Raw genomic sequence first — 12071 nt, 5'->3', positions numbered from 1 at the left:
ACGTTTTGCTAACGGTTTGCTACGTTTTGCTAACGGTTTGCTACGGTTTGCTACGGTTTGCTACGTTTTGCTACGTTTTGCTACGTTTTGCTAACGGTTTGCTACGGTTTGCTACGGTTTGCACAAATGATAATGACCCTGGTGGTAGAGCTTTCGTGTCAGTGTTTCCTCCTGTCGCTTTTTTTTAAATTTTCTTGTTTTGTGCCTAAAGCAGAAAATGATGGACGTTATCAACATCTTGTCACACAGGTAGATATGTGTGGGCTTCTGTTTTTTAATCCAACTCTACTGTGTGTCACATTAAAACGTAAAACAACTGTTCAACATAAAGAGACAATCCCACGTTAGCCGTTGGTAGTGTCTGTAGGAAGGATGTGACGATAACATGGCCATATTATTGATGTATAAGGTAAGGGCTGTATGGACCGCCTGAGGGGAGCCTATGTGTTTTCTAGTGGAGTCATAACCCATCATTACTCTGGAGTTTAAACTCTACAAAAGGGCTGTGTCCTAAAGAGTACCCAAATCCCTATACTCTGAGTGTACAAAAGATTAAGAACATCCTCTTAATATTGAGTTGCAACCCCGCCCTTTGCCCTCAGAACAGACTCAATTCGTCAGCGCAGGGACTCTACGAGATGTTGAAAGCATTCCACGGGGATGCTGGCCCATGTTGACCCCAATGTTTCCCGCAGTTGTGTCAAATTGGCTGGATGTCCTTTGGGTGGTGGACCATTCTTGATAAACACAAGAAACTGTTGAGCTTGAAAAACCCAGCAGTGTTGCAGTTCTTGACTACCATTCCCCGTTCAAAGGCACTTAAAAAAATCTGTCTTGCCCATTCACCCTCTGAATGGCACACTTACACAATCCATGTCTTAATTGTCTTAAGGCTTAAAAATCCTTCTTTATCTTGTTTCCTCCCATTCTTCTCCACTGATTGAAGTGGATTTAACTTCACTAGGGTAGGGGGCAGCATTTGGAATTTTGGATGAAAAGCGTGCCCAAATTAAACTGCCTGCTACTCAGGCCCAGAAGATAGGATATGCATATAATTAGTAGATCTGGATAGAAAACACTCTAAAGTTTCCAAAACTGTTAGAATAATGTCTGTGAGTATAACATAACTGATATTGCAGGCAAAAACCCGAGGAAAATCCAACCAGGAAGTACTATTATTTTGAAAGGCTGTTTTTCCATTGAAAGCCTATCCACCATACAAAGACTTATGACCCAGTTCACGACCCCTATGGCTTCTTCTGCATGTGGCCAGTCTTTAGGCATTGTTTCAGGCTTTTACTCTGAAAAATGAGGGAGATACACCACTTTCAATGAGGACAGTGGAAATTTCCATTCATCAGCCATGCGCCTGATCAGGAACCTTTCTTGTTTCTCCTTTCCTATTGACGAAGCTTTTGTCCGGTTGAAATTTTATTGATTATTTCTGACAAAAACAACCTGAGGATTGATTTTAAACATCGTTTGGCATGTTTCTACTAACTTTTATTGTACTTTATTTTGACTTTTCGTCCGGAATTAGTGCACGCTCCTTCTGCATTCGGATTACTGGACAAACACGCAAACAAAAAGGAGGTTTTTGGACAAAAAGAGGGACATTATCGAACAAAACAAACATTTATTGTCGAACATGGAGACCTTGGAGTGCCACCAGATGAAGATCATCAAAGGTAAGTGATTCATTTTAATGCTATTTCTGACTTTTGTGACACATCTCCTTGTTTGGAAAATGGCTGTATGGGTTTCTGTGGTTAGGAGCTGACCTAACATAATCACAAAGTGTGCTTTCGCCGTAAAGCATTTTTGAAATCTGACTCAGCGGTTGCATTAAGGAGAAGTTTATCTATAATTCCATGCTTAACACTTGTATCGTTTATCAATGTTTATGATAAGTATTTCTGTTATTTGATGTTGCTCTCGGCACTTTCACCGGATGTTTGTTTGAGACAATACATTTCTGACCATAATGCGCCAATTTAAACTGAGGTTTTTAGATATAAATATGAACTTTATCAAACAAAACATACATGTATTGTGTAACATGAAGTGCTATGAGTGTCATCTGATGAAGATCAACGAAGGTTAGTGATACATTTTATCTCTATTTCTGCTTTTTGTGACTCCTCTTTGGCTGGAAAAATGGCTGTGTTTTTCCGTGACTAGGTACTGACCTAACATAATCGTTTGGTGTGCTTTCGTCATAAAACCTTTTTGAAATCGGACACTGTGGCTGGATTTACAAGAAGTTTATCTTTAAAATGGTGGATAATACTTGTATGTTTGAAGAATTTTAATTATGGGATTTCTGTTGTTTTGAATTTGGCGCCCTGCAATTCCACTGGCTGTTGTCGAAGTGGGACACTACTGTCCCACTGGTGCCAGTTAACAAGTGACATCAATAAGGGATCATAGCTTTCACCTGGATTCACCTGGTCAGTCTATGTCATGGGAAGAACAGGTGTTCTTAATGTTTTGAACACTCAGAGTCCTATGGAACTTTATATGTGTCCCAAATGGCACCCTGTTTCCTATGGGCTCTGGTCAAAGTAGTGCACTATGTAGGGAATAGGGTGCCATAGGGCTCTGGTCAAAGTAGTGCACTATGTAGGGAATAGGATGCCATAGGGCTCTGGTCTAAAGTAGTGCACTATGTATAGGGAATAGGGTGCCATAGGGCTCTGGTCAAAAGTAGTGCACTATATATAGGGAATAGGGTGCCATAGGACCCTGGTCTAAAGTAATGCACTATATAGGGAAGAGGGTGATTTTGCGACAGTCAATATTTTGCCCTAAAACGACTTCATCTTATACCTAGATTGTGTGTATTAGGAATTTGATGTGAATTGTTGAACTAGAACATAAACATTTTGCTACACTCACAATAACATCTGTGCTAAACAAATGTATGTGATCAATACAATTTGATTTGATTTGATCCCTCCGTTATTGAGAGAATAATGACTCTTTTATTGAATGAGGATCAATATTGGGACGTGGCCTCTCTCGGAGACTGTGGTCGTAGCTATCCAATCAATTATCTCTCCTGGCATCAACTTCAGTTCTCTTTAGATTAGATAAGTATTGGCTTGATTCATGCATATAGAAGTGTGAAATAGCTTTGTCCTCAGGCAAGTGCACAGCCATGGAGCCATACTTAAAATAGCATTTTAAATAGCAAGTGTCTACTAGAGGTGAAATACTGAGTGTTAACTTGGTTTCAATCAGAAAGAGTTGAAAATCACCGAAAGAGTTGAACGAGTATATACTATAGTGGTTGTTGGCTGTTTTTCTACTTCCTGCACTGAGCTGAAATAGGTTACAGAAAGTTCCAAGGTTGATGTCAATTCCATTTCACTTCCTGTCTATAAAGGAAGTACACTGGCATTTAAATTCCTGTCAATACAGGAAGTACACTGAGATTTCAATTCCAATGATCATGAATGGTTTTAATGGGGAACATTTGGATTTTGATTTACTTTCAACACATAGCATCATCAATCCAGCATCAGCAATTATATACAGGGGGCTGGTGGGAAGAGTTGTAGGAGGATAGGCTCATTATAATGGCTGGAAGGGAATAAATGAAACAGTCAAACATGTGGGTTCCATATGTCGATGTGTTTGATACCGTTCCATTGATTCCGTTCCAGCCATTTCAATGAGCCTGTCCTCCTATAAATTACCCACCAGGCTCCTCTGATATACATCATTGGTTTCCACCACTGCTTTACCCTGTTAGATCGGACTCTCGAGTGGAGAGGGGCTCCCGAGTGGCGCAGCGGTCTAAGGCACTGCATCTCAGTGCTGGAGGCGTCACTACAGACCGTGGTTCGATTCCATGCTGTATCACAACCGGCTGTGATTGGGAGTCCCATTGGGCGGCACACAACTGGTCCAGCGTCGTCCGGGTTAGGGTCTGGCTGCGGTAGGCCATCATTGTAAATAAGAGTTTGTTTCTTAACTGACCTGCCTAATTAAATAAAGGTCAAATGAAATAAATGGAATGGTATAATGTAGATTTCCAGCTAAATAGACAAAACAAAAAGTATTTACTTACCATGAGAGGACCATGAACAATATACAGTGTAGTAATACTGAGTAGTTCTAGAAAGGTCTGGAACTCACCTTTCTAGTAAACATAATGATAGTTGTTGAGGTCACTGTTCAGGACTCAAGCTCATGTACATAAGTGCATTGAACAAATATGAGTAAACTGTAAACATATATATATATATATTTTTTTGTTGGTATTATTAAAAAATGTGGGGGATAAGGGCTTGAATGATTTAAATACTTTCCACACTGAACAAAAATATAAATGCATTATTCAGCTATTTAGAATATTTTACTGAGTCACAGTTCATATAGGGAAATCAGTCAGTTAAAAATGTATTCCTTAGGCCCAAATCATTTGACTTGACTGGGAATACAGATATGCAGCTGTTGGTCACAGATACAAAAAATAGCAGGGAATATATATCAGAAAACCAGTCAGTATCTGGTGTGACCACCATTTGCCTCATCTCCTTTGCATAGAGTTGATCACGCTGATGATTGTGGCCTTTGGAAATGTTGTCCCGCTCCTCTTTCCTCTTCAATGGCTGTGCGAAGTTGGAGGATTTTGGAGGGAACTGGAACATGCTGTCGAACATGTAAATCCAGAGCATCCCAAACCTGCTCAATTAAATTATGCCTGCCCATACCATAACCCCCCCCCCCCCCCCCCCCCCCCCCCCCGCCACCATGGGGCACTCGCTTCACAACGTTGTCATCAGCAAACCTCTCGCCCACACAATGCCATACACGCTGTCTGCCATCTGCCCTGTACAGTTAAAACTAGGATTAATCCGGGAAGACTTCTCCAGCGTTGCCAGTGGCAATCGAAGGTGAGCATTTGACCACTTGAGTCAGTTACGACGCCAAACTTGTCAAGACCCTAGTGAGGATGACAAGCACACATATGAGACAGTTTCTGACAGATTGTACAGAAATTCTTTGGCTGTGCAAACCAACAGTATCATCAACTGTGCGGATGGCTGGTCTCAGACGATCCGGCAGGTGAAGGAGCCGAATGTGGGGGTCCTGGGCTGACGTGGTTACACGTGGTCTGCGGTTGTGAGGCCGGTTGGACGTACTGCAAAATTCTAGAGAGGCGGCATATGGTAGATAAATGAACATAAAATTATCTGGCAACAGCTCTGGTGGACATTCCTGCAGTCAGCATGCCAACTGCACGCTTCCTCAAAACTTGAGACATCTGTGGCATTGTGTAGTCTGACAAAACTGCACATTTTAGAGTTGCCTTTTATTGTCCCCAGCACAAGGTGCACCTGTGTAATGATCATGCTGTTTAATCAGCTTGTTGATATGCCACGACCTGTCAGGTGGATGGATACACTTGGCAAAGGAGAAATGCTCACTAACAGGGATGTAAACAAATCTGCACCAATGCTCAATGTAAGCAGAGGCCAAGATTATTCGTTGCACATATAAGAACAGTAAAGACATGAGGCACGCAGTGGCACGCCCTGACCACAGAGAGCTGTTTATTCTCTGTTGGTTGGGGCGTGATAGTGACTAGGGTGGGTCATCTAGGTGGTTAATGGTTTATGTTGGCCTGGTATGGTTTCCAATCAGAGACAGCTGTTTATCGTTGTCTCTGATTGGGGATCATATTTAGGCAGCCATGTCCCTGTTGTGTTTCGTGGGATCTTGTCTACAGATAGATGCCTGTGTGCACACACACCAGTAGCGTTTCGGTTGTGCTTTTGTTTGGTGAGTTTCTGTTTATTAAAAGATGTGGAACTCTACGCACGCTGCGCCTTGGTCCGATTACTATGACGATCGTGACACGCAGCTTCAAATGTTCCCTATTGATCATGTTTAGGGACAATACAATGATCCTACCTAGACTAGCCTGCAACACCACAATGCAATGAATAATTGTGTTATTGATTTTCAAGTGAGTACAAAAAGGGCACGTTTTGGTTTTTGCACCACACAGCTGATTCAAATAATAATGAGGTCATGATTTGAATTAGAATTTGAATTACAAAATGGACACCCTTTGGGGTCAACATGGACCGAGTTTGGGGAACGCTGTAAACTGCAGTGAAAAATGTCAGTTGATTAACAGCGCAAAAGCCCTGTGATTTAAAAAAATATATATATTTCATTCCATTTGGATCAGTTGTGGGTCTACTCTGGACAAATATGTCAGTCGGAAACTGGTCCAGAACCGCTCAAAGCTCCCTAAATAGGAGTCTTAACAGTCAGAAGAAGGGGAGGAAAGAGGCTATTTTAGCCTATTGACAAAAAATAATAGACAACCAATTTACAGTTGGAATCAGAAGTTTACATACACTTAGGTTGGAGTCATTAAAACTCGTTTTTCAACCACTCCACAAATTTCTTGATAACAAACTATTGTTTTGGCAAGTCGGTTAGGACATCTATTTTGTGCATGGCACAAGTCATTTTTCAAACAATTGTTCACAAACAGATTATTTCACTTATAATTCACTGTATCACAATTCCAGTGGGTCAGAAGTCTACATGCACTAAGTTGACTGTGCCTTTAAACAGCTTGGAAAAGGTACAGGTGAACTTCACAAAATACATGGCATCATGAGGTATGAAAATCATGTGGATATATTGAAGCAGCATCTCAAAACATCAGTCAGGAAGTTAAAGCTTGGTCGTAAATGGGTCTTTCAAATGGACAATGACACCAAGCATACTTTCAAAGTTGAGGCAAAATGGCTTAAGGACAAAGTCAAGGTATTGAAGTGGCCATCACAAAGCCCTGACCTCAATCCTATAGAAAGTGTGTGGGCAGAACTGAAAAAGTGTGTGCGAGCATGGAGGCCTACAAACCTAACTCAGTTACACCAGCTCTGTCAGGAGGAATGGGCCAAAATTCACCCAATTTATTGTGGGAAGCTTGTGGAGGGCTACCCAAAACGTTTAACCCAAGTTAAACAATTTAAAAGCAATGATACCAAATACTAATTGAGTGTATGTAAACTTGTGATTAAAGAAATAAAAGCTGAAATAAATCATTCTCTCTACTATTATTCTGACATTTCACATTCTTAAAATAAAGTGGTGATCCTAACTGATCTAAAACAGGGAGTTTTTACTAGGATTAAATGTCAGGAATTGTGAAAAACTGAGTTGAAATATATTTGGCTAAGGTGTATGTAAACTTCCTACTTCAACTGTATTTTATTATTATTTAACCTTCATTTAACTTGTCAAGTCAGTTGATAACAAATTCTTATTTTTAATGACAGCCTAGGAACAGTGGGTTAACTGCTTTGTTCAGGGGCAGAACGACAGATTTGTACCTTGCCAACTCAGGGATTTTGGTTACTAGCCCAGCGCTCTAATCACTAGGCTACCTGCCGCCTCACCATGTCCAAACATTTGCATGGTCGTTTCAATGGTTGTGATTACACTGTTGATTTTGTCTGTTCCTCCCAGTCAGGCTACGTCCCAAATGGCACCCTATTCCCAACATAGTGCACTACTTTAGACCAGAGCCCTATGGCACCCTATTCCCTATATAGTGCACTACTTTAGACCAGAGCCCTATGGCACCCTATTCCCTATATAGTGCACTACTTTAGACCAGAGCCCTATGGCACCCTATTCCCTATATAGTGCACTACTTTAGACCAGAGTCCTATGGGGACAGGGTGCCATTTGGAACGCGTGTCTGAGTCAGTGATGTCACCGACGTGGAACGAGAGTGTTGTTTCTGTGCGACCAAACAGACAGACATTATTTATATAATGAAGAGCTGCCTGGATGGAACTTAATTTGCATCATGTGAAGTCACATCTCCTGTCCTATGCATCTGTCCTGTACAGGTAGGTAGCCTAGCCGTTAAGAGAGTTGAGCCAGTAACAGAGAGGTCGCTGGTTCGACTCCCTGAGCCGACTAGGTGAAAATGCTGTCGATTTGCCCTTGAGCAAAGCACTTAACTGTACGTTGCTCTGGATAAGTGTCTACTAAATGACCTTGAAGGTATTGGCTGGGTATGACTGTAAGTTGCTCTGGATAAGTGTCTACTAAATGACCTTGAAGGTATTGGCTGGGTATGACTGTATTATATGGACTGGTGTTTTTCCAATGGGACACTGATCGTGTCGATCAAGACTTTTGAGTCCAGGCTGTGACTGAAAGCTTTGCTTCCGTCGTCCTTAATTACTCTCCAAACCATTGGAAGAGAGGATTCCTAGGTTCTTCTCTTGGACCTGCTCCTCCAATGGGCTTTTAGATTAATTGGACCTGCTCCTCCAATGAGCTTTGAGAATAATTGGCCCTGCTCCTCCAATGAGCGTTGAGATTAATTGTTGACTAGATAGGACCTAATAGAACCCTAGAAATGGACAAAGAAACGTATTCTACTAACACAGTCAGAAAATAACATCACGTTGTTCCACTTTTAACTGTGATATAGCTCAGTGTTATTAGACTTCCTGTCATTGCCAGTGCAGTGGGAAGGGGCTGTGTCCAAAATGGCACCCTATTCCCTTTATAGTGCACAACTTAGTATACAATGAGTGTGCCAAACATTAGGAACACCTTCCTAATATTGGGTTTCACCCCCTTTTGCCCTCAGAACAGCCTCTCTCATCACACTTCTCTCTCTCTCTTTCTCTCTCTCTCTTGTTCTCTCTCTCTCTCTTGTTCTCTCTCCATCATCTCTCTCCATCATCTCTCTCCTAACTCTGCTTTTATCTTATTCTCCCTCTCTTCTATATCTTTCCTTCTTTAATTTGGGAAACATACACTGTCTACTAAACATTAAGCACACCTTCCTAGTATTGAGTTGCAGTCACTCAGAACAGCCTCAATTCATACGGGCATGGAGTCTACAAGGTGTCGAAAACGTTCCACAGGGATGCTGGCCCATGTTGACTACAATGCTTCCCACAGTTGTGACAAGTTGGCTGGATGTCCTTTGGGTGGTGGACCATTCTTGATAAACACAGGAAACTGTTGAGCTTGAAAAACCCAGCAGTGTTGCAGTTCTTGACACACACCGGTGCGCCTGGCACTTCAATCGTTTGTCTTGCCCATTCACCCTCTGAATGGCACACTTACACAATCCATGTCTCAATTGTCTCAAGGCTTAAACATACTTCTTTATTTAACCTGTCTGCTCCCCTTCATCTACACTGATTGAAGTGACATCAATAAGGGATCATAGCTTTCACCTGGTCAGTCGGTGTCATGGAAAGAGCAGGTGTTCCTAATGTTTTGTTTATAATCACAGGAAATGACATGACTGTTTTGCCTCCATGCGCAATGTGTTACCTTTAACAGTTCACCGCATGACTTGAACTGTGTGTGTTTGTCTCTGTGTCTGTCTGTCTGTCTGTCTGTCTGTCTGTCTGTCTGTCTGTCTGTCTGTCTGTCTGTCTGTCTGTCTGTCTGTCTGTCTGTCTGTCTGTCTGTCTGTCTGTCTGTCTGTCTGTCTGTCTGTCTGTCTGTCTGTCTGTCTGTCTGTCTGTGTGCGAGTGTGTGTCTGTGTGCGAGTGTGTGTCTGTGTGTGTCTGTCTTGTTATTCCATCCTGATAACATATTGGTATAGTAATGATCAAACAGCCAATGATATTAGCACGTTAATGTCTCCAGGAACAATTGCGCTTTACGACTTCACAATACTAAGTTGTCTTGAGTGGTTCCCATTACACAGTAATATATGAAACATATAATGCCATTGATGCAATCGTACATCACTTCCTGACCACAGATTTTAAACCGAGACTTTTAAACATTTAAACATAGAACTCATAAAGATATAGAGGAAGCAGTGACTGATGCAGTACAGGTCAGCGATGTACTAGTTGTCGTCAGTAAACACCTCTGTATAAACAACAGGTTGCTTTCGGATCAGATTTCAAGAAGCGAAAGTTAAACATTGCCAATGGCACAATCAATTTAATAAGCATGGACGAATGAAACGTTTAAAATGAGAGTAGAAAAAGTTTATAATTGGCTAGGTAACAACAAAATACATCTAGATGTATTAATAAAAAAATACCATATTTCCAACAATCCTGTTTCTGTTACCAGTACATAAGAAAGTAAAAGGAAGCCACAGAAAGACAAGGGTTTATGCCTACTTACCTATTTGGTGGTTAGGAAGGTTGGATGGCTGGCTGGTTGGCTGGCTGGCTGGTTGGCTGGTTGGCTGGTTGGCTGGCTGGCTGGTTGGCTGGCTGGCTGGCTGGTTGGCTGGCTGGCTGGCTGGCTGGTTGGCTGGTTGGCTGGCTGGCTGGTTGGCTGGCTGGCTGGCTGGCTGGATGGCTTGTTGGCTGGCAGGTTGGCTGGCTGGTTGGCTGGCTGGCTGGCTGGATGGCTTGTTGGCTTGTTGGCTGGCAGGTTGGCTGGCTGGCTGGCTGGTTGGCTGGTTGGCTGGCTGGCTGGTTGGCTGGTTGGCTGGCTGGCTGGCTGGCTGGTTGGCTGGCTGGCTGGCTGGTTGGCTGGCTGGCTGGCTGGCTGGCTGGCTGGTTAGCTGGTTGGCTGTTTGGCTGGCTGGCTGGATGCTGACTGTCTCTCTCTGAGTAAAGCTGTCTGCTGCGGTCTGGTCTGTCTCCCGGGATGAGTGGAGTGCTGGTTTATGTACTGTAGTGTAGTGGTCACAGTTCAGAGACATCCCATTCAGCCCAGGGTTCAAATAGTATTCAAAACCGTTCAAACATTTTCAGCGTTTTTTTTCGAATCTGCCTGGAGTGCCAGATGGGCGTGGTTTGCACTCTTTGTGACTATTCTATTGGTTCCATTGTGCCAGGCAAGCTCAATCAAACCCAGATAAAAAAGTATTTACAATTATTTTTAATAGTATTTGAACCCATGATTGATCCCATTACAATAGCTCCTAGATCTCTCAAACTCAACTCTGGACCTGAGCTTGTTTCATTGTTCCCCTCTAATCAGGGGCTGATTTAGAAACAGAACACAAGGTGTGTGCCATGTACTGTCAGGTAGAACAGAAAAGCAGTGGGGTCTCCCGGGTGGTGCCGCAGTCTAAGGTGTTACTACAGACCCGGGTTCATTCCCAGGCTGTGCCACAACCAACAGTGGTCGGGAGTCCCATAGGACGGCGCACAATTGGCCCAGCGTCGTCCGGGTTAGGGGAGGGTTTGGCCCAGCGTCGTCCGGGTTAGGGGAGGGTTTGGCCAAGCGTCGTCCGGGTTAGGGGAGGGTTTGGCCCAGCGTCGTCCGGGTTAGGGGAGGGTTTGGCCCAGCGTCGTCCGGGTTAGGGGAGGGTTTGGCCCAGCGTCGTCCGGGTTAGGGGAGGGTTTGGCCCAGCGTCGTCCGGGTTAGGGGAGGGTTTGGCCCAGCGTCGTCCGGGTTAGGGGAGGGTTTGGCCAAGCGTCGTCCGGGTTAGGGGAGGGTTTTCTTGGCCGCAGTCGTGTCGGGTTAGGGGAGGGTTTGGCCCAGCGTCGTCCGGGTTAGGGGAGGGTTTGGCCGGGGGGGCTTTACTTGGCTCATTGCTTCCTAGCGTCTCCTTGTGGCGGGTCGGGGGCCTGCAGGCTGACTCTGGTCGCCAGTTGAACGGTGTTACCTCCAAAACATTGGTGCGGCTGGCTTCCGGATTACGCTGGCGGGTGATGAGGAGCACGGTTAGGAAAGTCATGTTTCGGAGGACGAATGACTCTACCTTCGCCTCTCCCGAGCATGTTGGGGAGTTGCAGTGATGAGACAAGATCCAAATTGGGGAGAAAAATGAGGGAGTAAAATTTAAAACATTTAAATAAAAAAATACAAGTATAAAGCTCTGGACCTCATGGGGTAAAAGTTGAATATCCCAGTTCTAGAGCGTCAGAGTTGAATACCCCAGTCCTACAGGGTCAGAGTTGAATACCCCCAGTTCTAGAAGGTCAGAGTTGAATACCCCAGTTCTAGAGGGTCAGAGTTGAATACCCCCAGTTCTATAGGGTCAGAGTTGAATACCCCAGTCCTAGAGGGTCAGAGTTGAATACCCACAGTTCTAGAGGGTCAGAGTTGAATACCCCAGTTCTAGAGGGTCAGAG

At 43.7% G+C, this 12071-nt stretch overlaps 1 protein-coding gene across 1 annotated transcript in view; it reads right to left on the bottom strand.

The window, feature by feature from the left end:
• The window catches only part of trpa1b (transient receptor potential cation channel, subfamily A, member 1b), a 111407-nt gene extending 99733 nt beyond the window's left edge, over positions 1 to 11674 (bottom strand). The window contains exon 1 of the mRNA XM_038996867.1: positions 11521 to 11674. Coding sequence (XP_038852795.1) covers positions 11521 to 11674 — 154 coding nt within the window. The remainder of the gene's footprint in view (positions 1 to 11520) is intronic.
• Between the last annotated feature and the right edge of the window lie 397 nt (positions 11675 to 12071).

The sequence above is a fragment of the Salvelinus namaycush genome, chromosome 7, assembly GCF_016432855.1.
Source record: "Salvelinus namaycush isolate Seneca chromosome 7, SaNama_1.0, whole genome shotgun sequence".
Lineage (NCBI taxonomy): Eukaryota > Metazoa > Chordata > Actinopteri > Salmoniformes > Salmonidae > Salvelinus > Salvelinus namaycush.
The sequence above is the reverse complement of the archived record's forward strand: the minus strand, read 5'-3'. Positions and strand labels throughout refer to the sequence as shown.